A 19064-nucleotide genomic window follows, 5' to 3' on the forward strand; every position below is an offset into this window, starting at 1 on the left:
CATGACTCAGGGATAAAAATTTGCAACAATAACAAAACCATACTCTGTATTACATTTTTGTACTCAAAAACATAAAACAAACTCAACAACTCTATCATGAAGTTTCTAACAATATTAAAGATTTAGACAAAAGTAAATGGATTAAAAATTGTGAGAAAGACCAGTACAGAATAAAAGTGACACCATAAAGAACTGCAATTATAAAAAGCAAAAAGAGACTGCCGCCGCTCCTGCAGTGCAGCCTGGCTCTCGGGGGGAGCCCCTGCGAGAGGCAGCTCTGGGGCCTCGGGAGAGCCCGAGTCCTGGATGAACTCTCGGTCTCGCACAAACGAAGTGGGGAGCCCGACAGGGGCCCCCACAGGAGAGCCGCCAGAGTGACGAAGTGGGCCCTCGTGAGGAAGAGACGGAACTGCTTCTTCCCCAAGAATTAGTTTTAAAGGGTGAGGCATTTGCTGTCCTCAAGCATATGACCAAATGATTAGCCGCAATGTACTTGGTACGTTCTAGCTCCACACAGCAGAACAAAATAAATACACTTGAACTTGAACAACGGGAAACCTGGCTAGACAAAAAGGAAAATATGACTTGAATGTAAGCCCACACTGGAGCCTGCAGTGGGCTGTGGCATAGCCATCCCTGGTGGTCTCTTGGCAGGCTGGACACGGAGGGCCAATGGCAGGTGCTGCCCCATGGCCTGGAGAGCCCTGACAGCTGGGAGCCGGCAGGAATGTTCTCCCTACATCACATGAAGATGCGCGCAACGCGTCCTCTGTCAGCCAAGCAATGAACCTCCTGTCCCACCTCCCCAACACCCATGGAACCACTTATTAAACCTGCAACCCCCAGGAATGCCCCAGAGTTCCTTTTTAAGTTAAGATGTTAAAAATACGGGAAATTGGGCATGGGGCGGGGGGGAGATCATTTTCAGTCAATTTTTTCTGTAAACTTAAAACTGCTCAAAAAAAATTGGTAACTCACCTTTAATCGACTTATCATTGAAATAATCTTCTAACCCTGGGCTCCCCTGAGTATCAAACAAACTCTGATTTACTACAGATACAGTGAGAATCTCTTCCGTTGACATTTCCATTAATTCGTCTTCACCATCCAAACTTGACAAACCAATCAAGTCATTATTGTTAAATAAACTTGCTCGAATTTTCTCGATTTTGGCTCGGGATCTTATCTGTGTGAACAAAGCAAAGGGTCAGGATTTGAGGAGAGAGTGGCCCAGTCAGCAGGAATGACCTTTTTCCTTCCCGCCTTTCCCTGAAACCCTCTCCTGGCCTTGACTGTTCTGAGTCCTGCCCGACTTGGGCGAGCTGGCCTTCCTGGGAGAGTCTCTCCCACGTGCCAACAGTGGTAACCTGGAGGGGAACAACTTGACTGGAAGGCTCTGTCACTAAACCCTGGCCAAGTCTGTGGCTTTACCCTGATGCCCAGGGGGCTAAAGTCCATGCTCGGCTCCGAGAGCCCCCAGGAAGAAGGCAGATAGAGTAAAGTGAGTCTGAGGAGGAAACCAGCCACTGGGTCCTGGAGCTCTCCTTCCAGATCCCACTAGGAGAGAGCAAGGCAGTGCAACTTCTTCACAGCACCTTTCTCTCCATATCCAAGAAGGGGCAGATGGTTTTCACTCTGAGCCTGGGCCCTGTTACACAGAGGTGCGGGAAGGCACAGGATGAGGGATTTCTGAACAAGGAGGCCCAAGAAACAGACGGGACTTGACATGGAAATGTGACCCAGCAACATATGCATCACCTGAAACTCAGAATCACCCAGAACAGCATGGGGAGAGTCTGTTCTCACGCTGCTCGGTGAAGATTCCTTCTGCTGATGGCAATGTTTAAAACAACCCAAGGCTACTCAAAAACACACCAGTGGGGCCTGAGTGGGAACGCACCTCATGAAGCCTGTTCATCAGGGAAGCTCAGCCCCTCTGCCTCCCTCCGCCACTCAGCAATGAACTGCACTTACTTCAGGACATCAGACTTGACAGCACTCTTAGAGATGGGACCTCACACATAGAAACTCAACATCATAAATCACCGCTGTCTCTCAGAGCTGCCTCAGGGAGCCCCCAAGTGCCCCAAAGTCACCTATTAGTTAATCCCTTGGAAATAATACTGGAAGGTTTGAAGAGGCCTGGGGGACTCAAATTGCTCTTGATTTTAGCGGTTGCTCAAGCATGAGCGCTGTTACCTCCACGACTGCGAAGCCTTTGATGGGGCGTGCCGTGAGGGGCTGGTTGTCCAGGGATGTGACCGTGTACATGGAGCCCATGTCTGACACTGAGGCTGTCTCTGCATTGTCCAGTGGCTCCCCCAGGCTCCCCAGGCTGCCCAGGCTACCAGTGCTGCACAGGGAAATGTCTAGGCTCTCTTGGCTGGACACCACGTGGGGCTCCAACAAGCCAGGAGGGATGGGCAGCTCGAGGCCTGAGGGCAGCGGATCCACAGAGAGGTCACTGACCGTCTGCGAGATGCCCTGGGAGCTACAGATAGAGGCCTGACTGGTGGAAGCAGATGCGCTGATGCTCACGGCGGGGGTCAGGCTGCTAGACGTGCTGACCTCCAAGCTGTCTGTGCTGGGGAAGCCGAGGGTCTTCTCCGGCTCGGCTTTCCCTTCACCGCCCTCGGCCTTGTCTTTCGGCTTCTTGGGCTCGTCGTCCTGCAGGGGAATGTAGATCTCGTCTTTGAAGACCCCGCCGTGGGCATTGCAGGCCTTGCGGATGGCCCCTCTGACGATGCCCTCGTCCAGATGGGTGGGGATTCCGGAGATCACCAGCAAGCGGCTGTGGGCAGTGGGGCCAACCAGGGCCTGGCAGGCGTCTGCAATGGCATCGCTCGTCACGCCCAGCCCCTGCGGGTCCTTCCTGGTGAGGTGCCGGAGGATGATGAGCAAGGTAAGGGCTCGATGGAACCACAGCATGTCCTCAGGCTTGCTGCCTCCAATGCTGAGCATGGCAGGGTCTGACTCCACCGAGCGGGAGGACTGGCGCTTCCCGGAGGAGGAGGCCTTTTCACGCTTCATCTTCACTTTTTTCCTCTTGGACAGGAGGCTCGGGCTCTGGGGTGTCTGTCCTGGGGAGGAGGACGAGGAGGAGGACGAGTCACTTAGGTTCGGGGTGGTGGTTGAAGTCACCCCGCTGGCTGTGACACTCATGTTGGTAGGCAGGGTCACTTCAGCCACTGCCAGGCAACCTTCCATGAGGGCATGAAAATACGTAGAAAACCTGCCCTGGTCGCTGGCCGCCACTGCCCCCGAGCCTCCACAGGTGCCGCCCGAGACCCAGCTCTGGGTCTCCTCGTCGTACAGCTTATGCAGCTCCGACTGCAGGGCCATCAGCATGGCCAGGCAGGGGTTCAGCTGGAGGGCGATGGACGAGGACAGGCCAGCAGGGTGCTTCCTCTGCTCCAGGGCGTGCACTGTGCGCAGGAGCTCTGCCAGGAGATGGAAAACAAGCTCCTTCACGCAGGCCGCCATGTCCGTGGTCCACAGGAAGTTGCCTGAGACAGACACAGAACAGGAGCAGCAGGAATCACTCACACAGCACTCACAGTGGGACGGGCACTGCTTTAAGTGCTCTAACGGATTCAACCCTCACAGCGACACTGTGACACAGGTGCTACAGTACTCCCCCCATCTCACAGAGGAAGAAAAAGAGGCTCAAAGAGCTAGAGGACTTGCCCAAGGCCACACAGCTACCAGAGGGAGAGCCGGGCAGGCTGGCCCCAGAGCCTACGGCCTTAACCCCCATGCCACGTGACTGTGTGGCAGACGGCTTCTGTAACTTGGGCCACAGAATCACTATTTTCTTCACCATAAGGTTACCAAGCAAGTTGTCAAGTCACTAGAACAGTGTTTCCTGAACCATGGGATGCTCACTATTGGGGGCATACAATCCAAATTGACTAGACAGCACAGAAATACACACTGAAAAATTAGTCCTTTTGAACTCCTCTTTTAGTCCTGATTTTGTCATCAAGAAAGCCTTCTCATGGGGTTGGTGTGTATATATATATAGATATATATATTTTTTTAAGGTATGCTTTTTTTGGTGAGGAAGATTGGCCCTGAGCTAACATCTGTTGCCAATCTTTTTATTTCCTCCCCCAAGCCCCAGCACATAGTTGTATATCCTAGTTGTAAGTCCTTCTAGTTTTTCTAAGTGGGATGCTGACACAGCATGGCTTGATGAGCGGTGTGTAGGTCCACACCCAGGATCTGAACCTGTGAACCCCAGGCTGCCAAAGCAGAGTGTACAAACTTAACCACTACACCACTGGGCCAGCCATCTTAGTTTTTTGAAGATAGTTTATTTCTTGGCTTCTGTTATTGGCTAGAGGAAAACTGTCGCTGAGCCAACATCTGTGCCAGTCCTCCCCTATTTTGTATGTGGGATGCCACCACAGCATGGCTTGATGAGCAGTGTGTAGGTCTGTGCCTGGGATCCAAACCTATGAACCCCAGGCCGCTGAAGCAGAGTGCATGAACTTAACCACTACACCACCAGGTCAGCCCCTATTTATCTTTTTGTCCTTATCTTCTAGTTATCTATCTATCTTTTAATTCCTTTAAAATTAAAGTTTAAAAAAAGAATAAAGGAGTTGATTGCCATAAAAACAAACAAATAAATGCTGACAGGCACGATTCAGAGACACAGTAGAAATCACACACAGAGGGCATGAGAATGACTGAAGTTAGAACAACAAGATGGACTCCACATCTGAAGCAAGATCCCCTTCATGCCAAGTGTGTACCTTCTACTCACAGCCATGATATGGACAGGGAGTCCCAGCGGCCGGGTCTGCCTGACATCGAGAATCTCTGATTAAGCCCAGCCGCTACAAAGGAGGGGACTAAGCTGCCTGCTCTCAGGGGTGATGCTGTTTGATAATCCTAATTGGAAATAAATTCATGGGATGGGGGTGCTCATGGATCCATTCATGCCAATGGGGTCCAGAGCCAGGCCCTCGGAAGCTCACATTTCCTCCTCCATTGTCCTTCCTCTGCCATGTGCCACTTATCTAAGAGGAGGCCTGGGAGAGAACGCTCCACCAAAAGGGCAACGGTGGCCCATGAGCTGAGACCAGCTACAGCCATCTCGTTCCCACAGTGGGTCCCTGCTCACCATCACCCCATCCCTTGCCCAGTTTTAAAGAATTTGATTTAGTTACCAACATTTAAAAATTTGGGGGCCGGCTCCGTGGCTGAGTGGTTAAGTTTGCGCGCTCTGCTGCGGCGGCCCAGGGTTCGGATCCTGGGCGCAGACATGGCACCGCTCATCAGGCTATGTTGAGGCGGCATCCCACATCCCACAACTAGAAGGACCTGCAACTAAGATATACAACTGTGTACAGGGAGGGTTTGGGGAGATAAAGCAGGAAAAAAAAAAAAAAAAGGTTGGCATCAGTTGTTAGCCCAGGTGCCAATCCTTAAAAAAAAAAACGATTGGCATCAGTTGTTAGCCCAGGTGCCAATCCTTAAAAAAAAAAAAAGATTGGCATCAGTTGTTAGCCCAGGTGCCAATCTTAAAAAAAAAAAAATTGGAAATTCACATCAATACCTAGATTTCTGGCTTTTCTTGAAATAAAAAGTAATAATACCTGGCAAGACTGGGGCCACATTCTTATGCAGCATTGAGGAGCAGGGCTCATTGGCTGTTCTCCAGGTCACTGAAGTCCTCTTTTATTTCTCACATTTACATCACTGGTAAATGATACCCATAGGCCCACCACCTGGATTCTACCATTAACATTTTGCTGTATTTGCTTTCTTACATGTCTGTCTATCTATCTTTCTAGTCATCCTTTTTTCTTTTTTTTGCTGAGGAAGATGAGCCCTGAGCTAACACCTATTGCCAATCCTCCTCTTTTTTTGTTTGAGGAAGATTCACCCTGAGCTAACATCTGTGCTATCTTCCTCCACTTTCTATATGTGTCACTGCCACAGCATGGCTGACAAGTGATGTAGGTCCATGCCTGGGATCCAAACCTGCAAACCTGGGCCACTGAAGTGGAACACGCCACACTTAACCACTGAGCCATGAGGCTGGCCCCTCTATCCATCCTTAAACTCATTTTAGTTCTCGATTATTTCAAAATAAGTTGCAGACATCAGTATTTTTTATCTCTAGACACTTAAGCAGACATATCACTAATTAAAGTTCAATATTTATTTAGAAATTTGAGGTAAATTTACATATGGTAAGTGTTCAACTCTTAAATTTGCCATTCCTTGAGTTTTGCCAAAACGCAACCCCTTTTTAACTTTTCAGGACCTATGAAGTCATAATGTTTGATTTTTCAACATCGTTCACTTCCATGCCACCTTTCAGCTACAAGTTTATAATAATGCCATATATCTATGTTTTCAAGTAAAGTATGATAAAATTAATCTTATTTTCATGGTTAGTTACCACCCTCAAAACAATGGAAATACACTGCAAACCATGTGGAAGTCTAGGCTACATCTTACACTCAATTCCCCAAGCCCACTTCAAACAGCAGCAACCCGAAAGAGGATGTCACTGCCTGGGCCCCCTGTGGCTGTTCCCTCGCCCATGTGACAAGCTCCTTCCTCAGGCACCAACAGCTACCCCCTACCCCGGGCCCTGATCCTGAGGGGAGGTAAGCCTCACCTAGCAGCTCCACCACTTGCAGGAGGACAGACGTAGGGATGGTGTCAGGCTCATCTTCGGATTTCCCTTCGCCATCCTCTGATTTCCAGGACAGCAGCTGCTCTGCGAAGGCCATAGCCAGTGGGAATTCCAGGGGCAGAGAATGCAACACCAGCACGGCTCCAGGAGGTGGAGACACCCCTAGAAGAGGCACCCAGGAGGAAAGCTCACGATTGGCAGCATCTGATCAAAGTAAGCCTAAGAAAAGGACCTGCCAGGTGCATGTGGAGAAACAGCCATAAAGCCCACCCACTCCTCTGCCAGAAGTGAGAGGAAAAATGTAACTCCCCGACACTCCAGACAGAGTCAGAAGCCAGGCACAGGAGGAGTCAAAGGACATCCCTCTAAGGATTCCACTTGTTGGTGTGACAGCGGGACAAAGGGCAGCAACAAGAACAAGGAACGAGAAACACTCCTCAGCTGGTTAGACACCAATCAGTCTGATGACCCAGCATGGAAACAGGAAGGCAGACTTTAAAAGACACTTCATTGGAATATTCCCAACTTGGTAAAGAAATAATCAGCCCTTTGGTGCGGCTGCAATCCCACAAGAGCATGAAGCTTATGTTGGGTTTATAGAGTGGACCAGCAAGGGATCCCCCAGACTAGGCACTACCAGGGTCCTGGGCTTGGATTCTCTTGTATTACCTTCTGTCACTGTTGGGGCCTGACTGTGACCAAAGCTGCCTATGGGCAGAGGACAAAGGCTCTGAGGCACCCCAACTGCCTGGTTGCAAGCCCTGGTCAGATGTAAGCCAGGAGGTCAGAGGTCTTTGGACAATTCAGAAGGAACATTATTGACTGGCCTGCACTTTGGGGTGAATGTTTACATAGTGATAATTGGGGAATGATAGGGAAGACAAGAGAGCTTCTGTTTTTTAACTATAGAGTTTAAAAAACAGCTGGTATAGGCAAAATACCATGGAAAAATAGACCCTCATGAAAAGAAATCATAAAGTTGTTTGGCAATGACCAAATCACTTAAGAAATCTCCTTTCATTTCCTAAAGATGCAATGTCTCCAGGACAGGGGTTACGGAGAAGCCAAGGGCCATTTTTTTCATGAAAGTTCAAATACATTTCCTAATCTTCTCTAGCAAACGTGTCCGTCTTTTCTCGTCAAACATGCCAAGGAAGGGCAGTGGAAGTCTCTGACTAGGTTTTCCTTTCCTGTGTGTTTACTCAGAAATCGTCAGCTGGCCCTGGTCTATAAAGCAGTCAGTCAGCAGCAGCTTCAGGATCTACAGAGACAGAGCCCTCCTCTAAATCTAAAACCGCCAAGGTTTATCAAAGGATGCCAGGGAGACAATTACAATTGGGCTTCCCAGCCGGGCCACTGGGCTATTTACCACTTAGATGCGGAGCAGACGCTCACTGCAGCCTGTGCCCCGGGGAGCCACATCACACCTGAGAGAATCTGGTTTTAATGAGAACTTGAGAAAAGGCAACTGGGATTATTACAGTTAAATGATGAGACTGCTCCGTTCACGCATTCTAAACAGCAGGTATCCCAGCACACGCCTGTGAAAGGAAAGGGAACGCCCACCACAGTCTGGGCAGCATCTGCCAGGCCTTCCCCAGGCAGGAAAGGGAGCTCTTTTAATCTATGGCCTCCAAAATACACTGCCCCAAGCAGTCCTGTTCTTTACTGATAGGAATTGGAACACATCAAGGTACCAAATCCTTTCTATCTTCAGAAAGAAGGAAAGTAGAGGATGACTTCAAGCTGTTCTTATTACCATGAGCTAATTCAGAGTCTTACCCAGTTTGATGTGGACCTTGTCCGTGGACAGGATCACAGAAGGGTACTGGTTGGTGGTGGGAGGAGGCGTGAGCCCCGTGTTGGCCGGAGACGCATCCCGCGGATAACAGACGGCCTCAATGAGGTTGAGCTGGCCATTTCGCTTCACTTTGTGGCCAAGCCCGTACACGAGCACTCGCGCCCACGGTGCCTTGTACAGAGAGGAGCTGAGGAGGAGGGATGAGCGTGAGGAGCGTCCAGCCACGCGTACCAGGGAGAGTCAACAACGCTTTGTCATGAGGAGAGTAAGTGAGAACTGGGCAAACGTTAAGTCATTTCTACCACATTTTAGAAGGTCAGTCTTTATAAAGACTAATTTCCAAAACATGGAAATATGGGAAGGACTGTAAATTATTTTCAAATATAGTATGCATTAAAGATTAAACACAATTTGAGTTTTTCTTCTGTCAATTTCACCATAACCTATTTTGCTTTTTTCTCCCCACCATGATCTTCTGGAGAACAGGGAACTTACTCTTTGCGGAATCCAGACTGACTTTCTTTGCAAGATACAACGACAAAAGCCGCCCCAGGGAAATTAACATCCATATTGATTTTGGACTCCGAAATTGGGAACTCTTCAGAGGGGAACTGCTCTGGTGCTGTCTGCAAAGAGAAATTTAACAAGGAAAGCCACAGGCTAAACACAGGAGAACATTTCATCTTCCCAGCTCCCAGGCGAAGGACAGAGCCCACGAAAACACTGTCATAGGTTCAGGAGGACAAGAAAGCCCTCTGGGAGGAAGGACACTACAGATGGGACAAGGCAGGAGCGCTTCAAAGAAAAGGAGACCAATGAGGAGGGAAGCTTCAGGAAGAAAGAGTCATTTTTGCAAGCCAATAAGACTTCCAATTAAAAACTGTAAGCCCCGGGGCCAGCTGGTGGCATAGTGGTTAAGTTCACGCATTCCACTTCGGAGGCCCGGGGTTCATGGGTTTGGATCTGGGGTGCAGACCTTCACACTAGTAATCAAGCCATGCTATGGTGCTGTCCCACATACAAAGTAGAGGAAGACTGGCATAGATGTTAGCTCAGGGACAATCTTCCTCAAGCAAAAACAGGAAGATTGGCAACAGATATTAGCTCAGGGCTAATGTTACTCACCAAAAAAAAAAAAAAAAGGGAAAGCCTAATTCAGGGACATTAGAGCTTTAGATTTACCTGCAGGAAAGAGCAGATCTGTTTCGTCAGCTCCAAAAGGCTCTCCTCACCCTGGTGCAGGGTCCGTGTGATGGCCACGTTAAGCCACTCTCTCACCGTCTGGGAGCTGCCCTGGTAGAAGAGGTCCGTGGCCGAGCAGTTCTGGGAATGGATGCAATGCTGCAGAGACTGTGCCAGGAGGATTGAGCTGGAGCTGATGGTGCCGTCTGGGGACAGGAAAGAAAACCTAAGTTTACCAGAAGCACAGCTGCCAATGGCTGTGAGGTCCTAAGTGACAAACCATGAACCATCTGTCCAGGTAATCGGGATGGGTCAGCTTGGACGTATCGTCTTGGATACCAGACATTACCCATCAGATCCTGCAAGGGGGCATTCAGGAGATCAGCGGTCTTTCAATTTTGGCTTTCTTTAAAGCAACAAGACTGTTTCCTAAAATAAAATCCTAAGTGGAGGCCCAGGTCTATTGAGCAGATAGAAGGGGAGCTGCTTGGATTCAGGAGTTCCCAGAGCCTGACCTCTTCAGCTGCCCTGGTCCACCCCGAGCCACACCAAGGAACCACTAGCATGGCACAGAGTGGGGTTCATGAAGCTAGAGTTAGGTCATTAAGGCAAAGCTTCTTCCATAAGCACTTGAAAGCTTTCCAGGTATGTTTCAGAGCCAGTGGACCCAGGGGCTGGAATGGGCTGGCGGAGCCATAGCACATGCACACTGGCTGGGGCCCCAGGCTGTGAGATGCCCTCTAGGCTTAGAGTTCCACCTGCCATCTCACCTCTGCTCCCATCTTAGCTGCTGGGAGGTCAAGGGGAGCAGGCTAGAAGTGAAGGCGCCACAGGAAGACAGAAGGGGACCCTCAGTCTTCAACTGGGCCAAGAGCAGATTCATCACTTAGTGTTCACCAGGGGAACAGACACCCAGCAGCGGGCCTCACCCCGGGGCCCCAAGGTTAGCAGACACGCACAAGGTGGCCCATCACAACAGCTCCATCTCAAGTCACAGTGAATCAATTCGGTCTGCTTTGAAGGAGTTTGATGGCAGGAACATTTCCCTTTCTTTACAATGCCAGGGGGAATGTCTGTGGCAACAGAACAGTGGCTAGACTTCATGAATAAGACAGTTTTCCTTGATCCACAATTCATTTGGGAAGCTCAATGAATGCTTAAAAGATAATGACTGAAGTGAGTACTATAGTTTTCAAAGAGTGAGACAGCACTGCCAAGACAATCACAGCTCGTAGTGTGATCTGTCCATACTAATCTACAGGTACCGTGCTCGAATTTCTCCTCCCCTCACGTGGAGAACGAGTATACCAAGCACAGCTCCTGGCTGGGGCCTGGCTCACTCTTGGGCTCTTCCAGGCCAGAGCCAATCTCTGCAGCGAGGGTAGCAAAGCCAAGTTTTACCTGGGAGGGGAGGAGCGAGGAGCTGATTGGACAGCAGCTGCAGGTGCTCCAGCGTAATGTCCCGGACGGCAGGGATGTGGAAGAGGCGGGTAAACAAGTGAGGCAGTTTGGGGGCGAAGATATTGAGCAGGGCCATGCGGCAGTACAGCCTGGCCAGCGCAGCCTCACATCGCAGCAGCTCCCTGCAAGAAAAAAGGCAGGGGAGAGACAATGAGCACTGACGCCCCGGCCTCCACATGGGACCAGGCTGCAGGCTTCTGAAAGGAAAGGATACATCTTAGGCTGTGCTTCTGGGCCCATGTTCTGTTCTCTAAGGGAGTCATTAGTACTTTAAACAAAAACCCACAGTTAGTTAGGTTTGGATTTTCTCAAGTCAAAAATCACTGTGGAAAAAGAACGAAAATAGATGTTGACACAAAAACTTACACGTCTGTTCACAGCAGTATTATTCACAGTAGCCAAGAAGTGGAAACAACCCAAATGTCCATCAACTGATGAATGGCAAATCTATACAACAGAATATTATTCAGCAATAAAAAGGAATGAAGTACTGATACACGCTACAACATGGATGAATCTTGAAGACATTATGCCACGCAAAAAAAGCGAGACACAAAGAGCCACACAGTATATGATTCCATTCATAGGGATTGTCCAGAATTAAGCAAATCCACAGAAAGAGAAAATAGATTGGTGGTTGAGCTAGGGGACGGGAGAATGGGAACTCACTACTAATGGGTATGGGATTTCTTTTTGGGGTGATGAAAATGTTCTAAAATTGATTGTGGTGATGGTTGCACAACTTTATGAATAGACTAAAAACCACTGATTTATATATTTTAAATGAGTGAATTGTATGGTATGTGAATTTTATCTCAAGAAAGCTATTATAAAAAAGCTCATTGTGAGCACTCTTTATGTGATGAATTTATGAAGTGACTGGCATTGAACTTGAATAACAGCTCATTAGTGACTAAACAGGTCTCATTTAGAACTACATCTCTTGGTAAAGAATCTAATCTAGCTAACACTAAGCATAGGGGAGGCTCCCTGTGTTTTACTAGCGAATCACCATAATTAAGAATCTGCCTGGTGTTAAGCACGTAACTAAAAAGGCAAGTCAGAAGCAGCCCTCCTGTTTCTATATAGTCTAGGTCTATAACCCACCCAGAGTCAACAGGGGTCATTTGATAGCTGCTGACTGACCGGAATTAAATTTAACGCTGGTCCGTCATAACTCAGATTTGGGTGTAACAGCAATTAAAGAAACAACAACCCAACGTATATCACCTGATGAGTCTGTAGAGCTATGAAGTGAAGATAAAAAAGAAAACAGCGAAGATGCTGCATTTTAGGTGCTTTCTCATCTCCACCAGCTGGCACAGGTCATGGGACCCGGGCAACAAAACAGATGAGGTCTGAGTATGACAGCTGGAAGCCCTTCAGACTCCCCACAGTCCTCTCCTCAGATTTCAAAGGCGGAAGTTGCCAGGACGAGGCTGGAACAATGCTCTGGGTTGGGTGCCTCTGAAGCTACTGCTGACGAGGCCTCTCCTAGACCCTTTGTTTTTCTAAGTTCTCTCTCAAACTCACATGAGTGCTTTGGACAACGTAGACCTCCATACTAGGACCAGAAATCCAGTCACTTTATTGATCCAACAAACCTGGATAGCATGTTTCATATTTCCCCAATATCGAGATCACTGTATTAATCCTGAGAATAAACACCCACAACTGCAGCCTGATCGTAACTCTACAAAGCACTTTCTTGCCTTTTCTCTGAGCTGCTAGTCCCCAGTCAATAGGTTTCGTCTAGCAGAGACACTTCCTAAAAATACCAAAGAGAGTAAATAAAGCTTTAAGAGCTTTTTTTAAGGAAGATTACCTCTGAGCTAACTACTGCCAATCCTCCTCTTTTTGCTGAGGAAGACTGGCCCTGACCTAACATCAGTGCCCATCTTCCTCTACTTTATATGTGGGATGCCTACCACAGCATGGCTTTTGCCAAGCAGTGCCATGTCCACACCCGGGATCTGAACCAGCGAACCCTGGGCCGCCGAGAAGCAGAACATGTGAACTTAACCGCTGTGCCACCGGGCCGGCCCTTTTAATAGTATTGTGCTGATATCCAAGCATATGTGTTGGGGAACTCTTTTCAACAAATATTTAGTCTAGAATGTGAGCCAGGGTCCAGATTAGGCACTGGGGGCTCCAGGAAAGAATCAAAGTCTCTTCTTTTGGAAGCTTATTTTCTAGTGGGAGGAGACACACAAATTAAAATTAAAAAAAACAAGCAAAAATGTCAGGTCCTGGAAGAGAAAATACAGTATTACGACAAGATGTGACTGCTTGCTTATTTCAGATTAGATGGTGAGGTAAGCCCATTTTGAAAAGGTGACATATTCATTGAGATCTGAATGATAAGAATGAGACAGCCATGCAATCTGGGCAAAGCATTCCAGGCAGAGGGAACAGCATACACAGGAACGCTGAGGAGGAAACAAGCTTCGTGTGTGAGAAAAACAGAAAGGCCAGCACTGCGGAAGGCGAGCACGCTGGAGAAGCAGAGACTCAGGCGCACGCAGGGTTTCCTGAGCCAGGGTGAGGGTTTGGATTCTACTCCAAGAGAAATGGGAGCCCATGAGAAGGTCGGAACTGCAGGAGAGAGGCAAGTGATCTGATTTATGCTTCTAAAGATCACTTTGACTGCTGTGGGGTGAAGAGAGAGCTGAGGCCTAGACTAGTGTGGTGGCGGCAGAAATGCAGAGAAGCAGACAGACTACGGACATATTTTGGAGGAAGAGTCAACAGGACTTGCTGACAGGTTACACAAGATAACAAGGAGAAAGGATGACTCGTGGTGCCCCTTACAGATACGGAAAGACCAGTGAAGGAGGGGTTTTGGGGAAAATCCAGATTCCACTTCACATGCTACATTTTAGGGGCCTATCAGATTACCTGTGAGTAAAGAGTCAACAAAACCCTTGTTGACTACCTACAAAGGAATCGATTTTGGTTAACTTGTTTCAGCCCTGTCCTTTTGAAACCTGACAAAAGTAGACCATCAGCAACATTACCAGGCACATCGCTTACGGTTAAAATGACTCCTAACTGGCAAGCTGCATGTGGACTGGGATGATTTACAAAAGATACTGGCTTCTATTTGGGACACGGGGCTGCTCAGACACCATATGCACATTGCCGTGTGAAGCCTAGCCCTCACACCGGGCTTGTCATTTGGGTGGGTGGGGTAAGAGAATAGTTCCTGAGCTTCTGTGTGGACAACTATGATGACTCCTGCTGAAAAAACACGCCTGACATCACCTGTGGCACACCATGCTGCCCATCCTGTATCTTTCTGAGTGAAGCTAACGTCAAGTGTGGCCTTTTTTGGTCTTGTGAATTTGACTGTGAAGTTGAACTTCACACCACCTCACACAGGGTGACACGACATCTGAGAGGAGATGGCAAGCAGGCAGTTGGATATGTGTTTCGGGAATTCCAGCGAGAGGTCTAAGCTGGAGATATACTCAAGTTGGTTCAAAATTGACAATATAATGAGAAATTGTGATGCTAATGGATGAACAGTACGAAAATTGTTTATGGAAACCTTTATTAGAGAAGTCCATTTATTATATATTCCCCTGAAATGTTCCAAGAATTTTTAAGACCAAAAGAAACAATTCATAGGTGCATGTGATGGAATTTGCCAGATCTTTAGGTTTTAACCCACTGAGGGCAGGCACGTGTTCCCTTAGAGACCCCAGCACAGTGCTAGGCACAAGGCAGGCACTCAAGGAAACCTCATTAGCTTCACAGAGAAATGAGCTGACTGCTCACACAGTGCCTGGACAGCCTCTTAGTTATCTCTCTTTTTTTTCCCCTACCCATTTCACTTATTTTATGGATTTAGGTCAAACGTGACTTTTTAAAAACACTTCTCTGTATGGAAATTTTCCAACACATACAAAAATGCAGAGAAGGATATAACAAACTCAACGCACCCATGATCTGGTTTTAACAATTATCCACGCTTCCTTTTTTTTGTTAAGGTCACACTGGTTTATAACAGTAAATAAATTTCAGGTGTACATCATTATATTTCAACTTCCGTACAGACTGCATCTCTTCTTGACTTGCTTTACTCTTCATAATTTTCCACATTCTTCAAATCTCCAGCTACCCCTCAACCCCGCCCCCCAACTCACAGCACAGTGCCTGTGGCATAGGCCAAGGGACACTGGATCCCCAAATTTTTCTTCCCAACTCCTGCAATTCTGCTGTTATCTTTACTAGCTACCTTCTCTCTCTCTCTCAGCTCTGAAGGAGAAGCTTTCCCGTCAACAATGAACAGCATGTGTGGTAAAACACAGTAAGTGGATTTCTGTGACCCACTAGAAAGAAGGGCTCAACTTTACCTGTGAATTTGAAGGTTGGTATTGTCCAATGTGACCAGCCCATTGGTGGCAGTCCTTCGGTAGCCTGCTGGGGGCCTTTCCAACATATCAATAGGATACCAGTATCGGACCAGCACACCCTCACTTCGTAGGTATGTTTCTACCTGCACCAATTCATTTACCTACAATAGCAAAAGGAAACGTCTATTTGTTTTTTTGAGCACTGATTTTTTCCCCAAGTTTGTTTGTTTGTTTTTTTGAGGAAGATTAGCTCTGAGCTAACATCTGCTGCCAATTCTCCTCTTTTTGCTGAGGAAGACTGGCCCTGAGTTAACATCCATGCCCATCTTCCTCTACTTTATATGTGGGACGCCTGCCACAGCATGGCTTGCCACGTGGTGCCATGTCCGCACCCGGGATCTGAACCGGCAAACCCTGGGTGGCCGAAGCAGAACGTGCGCACTTAACCGCTGCGTCACCGAGCCGGCCCCTCCCCAAGTTTTAATATACATATGTATGTACATAAAACCAAAGGTTTATAGCAATAAATGATAGTTTCATCTCATTGACTGAGTCTAAAGTTCAAAGACATCTGGTTAGTACTGACAGTGTGTTTAGTTTTTTCATTCCAGGTGGCAAATTTTAATTGGTACAATAAATTGAAGAACTTCCATGTAATCATGAGTTAGAAATTTAAAGAGAATTACACTATGTTTCAGTAAGAGTTCAACACACAATGTAGCCAGGTAAAATTTATGTCCATTCTTTTTATGTTAATAATTCTGTAAAAAGCTGGGAATATGTCTGATAGCTCTATTTTATTACTAGGAAAATAAAAAGTAAGCTCATGCATATGCATTCTGAATTCAAATACCAATGTAATTTTTATTTAGGGATTATTATAAACATAAAGGGAATCAAACTACTTGAGAAATAAAAGAATTACTACTTAAACAAAATTTCTATTTTTCTAATTTTTAATTTCACACATTTCCATTGCTAACAAAATATTGTCAGTTATACACTTTCTGATAACCAGCAATCAGAAGTTTGTATCAGAAGGCGCTGGGACATTAACAGCATTACTGATGGAATTTTCTACTTGAAAGTTCATTTTAGTAAACTACTAGCCAATAACCTCTTTTAAAAATGTAATGATTTAAATTAGGTTCTGGTAAAATGGAGTCAGTTGAAGACGTAAAACTTTCCATTTCAAAGCATTACTGGTACCTAACATTATCTGCATCTGTCTCTCATCAATGTGGTAGATAAATACTTCTTAATCAGAGATGCCTAGGCTTGCACTGTGTTATTTCGTCCATTTTTCTTGCATGGGAACTTCTTAAATGAAGCACATGCATGCAACCTTAGGGTAATGCTGTCATGGCTTTCAAATAGGACGCTGTTTTCAAAAGAAAGCTTCATCTTTGTCTCACTCAGTCTCTTCTGTTCCTTCTCCTCTGCCCCTGCCCAGCCCCAAAGGCACACTGAGCCCTATGAGAGGGCTCTGCAAACTGGAGACAAAAACTACTGATCTAGTTTAATACACTCATTTTACATATAGCGAAACTGAGGCTGAGAAACCCAGTGAGAAGTGTGATCAAAATCACAAAACTATTTCTTTGATTTGAGTCTGTATGACAATCACGACAGTGATAGATCATCCATTCATCAAGGACAACGAGAGAATTTTCCCTTAGAACTTGGGTAGAAATAACGTCGGGACAGTTCGAACATGGCTGACAGCAAACAATGGCAGAGGCAGCATGGGCTGAAGGAGCTGACAGCACTGAGAGTTAAGAGCCTCTATCCATCATCAGCCCTGCTCTGGGCCCATGAGAAAATCTCAGGCAAGTCATTCGGCATGACAGCACTTAGCCTGGTTTCTTCATCCCTAATTTGAAGAGGAATCCATCTGTATAATGACTTCTTAAGATGCTTGGAGTCTGGGCATGAAAGTCTCAGGGCAAATAAAAGGCTATTCACTCACTGAATCAACATCTAAGACGACTCCATGAAGCCCAAAGGTTTTCAGCATCCCTCTGATGGCAAATTTTGGCAGAGCGGTTCCAACAGTACTGCTGGCTACGTTATTGCTGTCCGGAGAACGAGTTACTACCGTGAGACCTGAGGAGGGTAGAGGGAGAAGTGTTTTCAGAAGCAAGCGCTAAAATAGCTCTACAGCATTTAACAATACCCTCTAAGTTTAGTTAAACCAAAAAGAAAGAAAGCTCAGTCTGGAAGATAACACAACAAAAAGTTCTAAGAACTCTCACAATTCAACAATAAAAAGACAAATAAGCCAATTAAAAAATGGGCAAAGGATTTGAATAGACATTTCTCCAAGAGAAGTGAAAAGACACACACGAAAAGATGTTCAACATCATTAGTCATTAGGGAAATGCAAGTCAAAGGCATAATGAGACACCACTTCACATCCACTAGGATGGCTATAAGCAAAAAGACAGACCATACTGAGTATTGGTGAGGATGTGGAGACATTGGAACCCTCAGACTCTACTCTGCTGGTGGGAATGTAAAGTGGTGTAATCGCTTTGAAAAACAATCTGGCAGTTCCTCAAAAAGTTAAGCAAAGTTGCCATATGACTCAGCAATTCCACTCCTACCTATACACCCCAAAGAAATGAAAACACATGTCCACACAAAAGCTTGTATTCAAATGTTCACAGCAGCATTATGCATAATAGCCAAAAGGTAGAAACAAACCAAGTGCCCATCAATTGATGAGTGGATAAACAAAATGGAGTATTATCCATACAATGGAATATTATTTTGCCATAAAAAAGAATGAAGTACCAACATGTGCTATGACATGGACGAACTTGAAAAATTATGCCACGTGAAAGAGGCCAGACACAAAAGAATCAAATGTTATTTGAAATTTCCAAAATAGGCAAATCTAGAGAGACAGAAAGTAGATTAATGGTTGCTAAAGAGAGGGAGAAATGGGGAGTGGTGAAGTACAAAATTTCTTTGGGGGAGATGAAAATGTACTGGAATTAGAAGCAATGGTTTAATGGTTGCACAACTTTGGGAATATACTAAAAACTGCTGAATTCTGCACTTTAAAAGGGTGAAGGTTATGGTATATGAATTACATCTTTAAAAAAAGTGAATATATATTCCTGCCCCTGCCCACAATATTCTGATATTTTTGATAAGATTAATAATGAGTAGTAAATTATCTTTTTTGTGCTTTTCTATATTTTCATTTGCTCAAAATATGTGATAGATTTTTAATCAAAAGAATAAACCCATTCCCTTAAAATTCTTAAAAGCACAGTCCAACCACATAGTCATGGTTTACTAGCTCAGCAGCCAGGACTAAGCCTGAGGGGCATATCTGGAGTCCTCCGCCCACGTCCCACTTCTCTTCTCTACAAGTGCCCTGTCTCACCCTGCTCATGTTAGTGAGTTATGGGAATGTGCCAGAGGCTAGAGAAGCATGTACTTGTGCCCCACCAGGCAGCTTTAGGGCCTCATATGGGAGAGCCTAGAAGAGGTCACATCATTCAGAGTAAGGAGAGTCACCCTAGGAGAGCCAGTAGCTGCTTGGCTCAAATGTAAGCTGGGGAAAACTCAACTTCTCATTTCATAGGAAGTC

The 19064-nt window shown here is 46.4% G+C and overlaps 1 protein-coding gene across 10 annotated transcripts in view; it reads right to left on the bottom strand.

The window, feature by feature from the left end:
* HECTD4 (HECT domain E3 ubiquitin protein ligase 4) overlaps window positions 1-19064 on the bottom strand; it is a 186251-nt gene that overhangs the window by 19825 nt on the left and 147362 nt on the right. For all 10 annotated transcript variants that reach the window (XM_070516101.1, XM_044775849.2, XM_070516099.1 and 7 more), the window contains exons 54-62: window positions 17430-17566; window positions 15461-15621; window positions 11043-11224; window positions 9642-9847; window positions 8955-9085; window positions 8441-8646; window positions 6641-6820; window positions 2200-3506; window positions 979-1186 (exon numbers count right to left, since the gene is read on the bottom strand). In XM_070516101.1, the coding sequence (XP_070372202.1) occupies window positions 979-1186; window positions 2200-3506; window positions 6641-6820; window positions 8441-8646; window positions 8955-9085; window positions 9642-9847; window positions 11043-11224; window positions 15461-15621; window positions 17430-17566 (2718 nt within the window). The remainder of the gene's footprint in view (window positions 1-978; window positions 1187-2199; window positions 3507-6640; window positions 6821-8440; window positions 8647-8954; window positions 9086-9641; window positions 9848-11042; window positions 11225-15460; window positions 15622-17429; window positions 17567-19064) is intronic.

The sequence above is a fragment of the Equus asinus genome, chromosome 8 (genome assembly GCF_041296235.1).
Source record: "Equus asinus isolate D_3611 breed Donkey chromosome 8, EquAss-T2T_v2, whole genome shotgun sequence".
Taxonomy (NCBI): domain Eukaryota; kingdom Metazoa; phylum Chordata; class Mammalia; order Perissodactyla; family Equidae; genus Equus; species Equus asinus.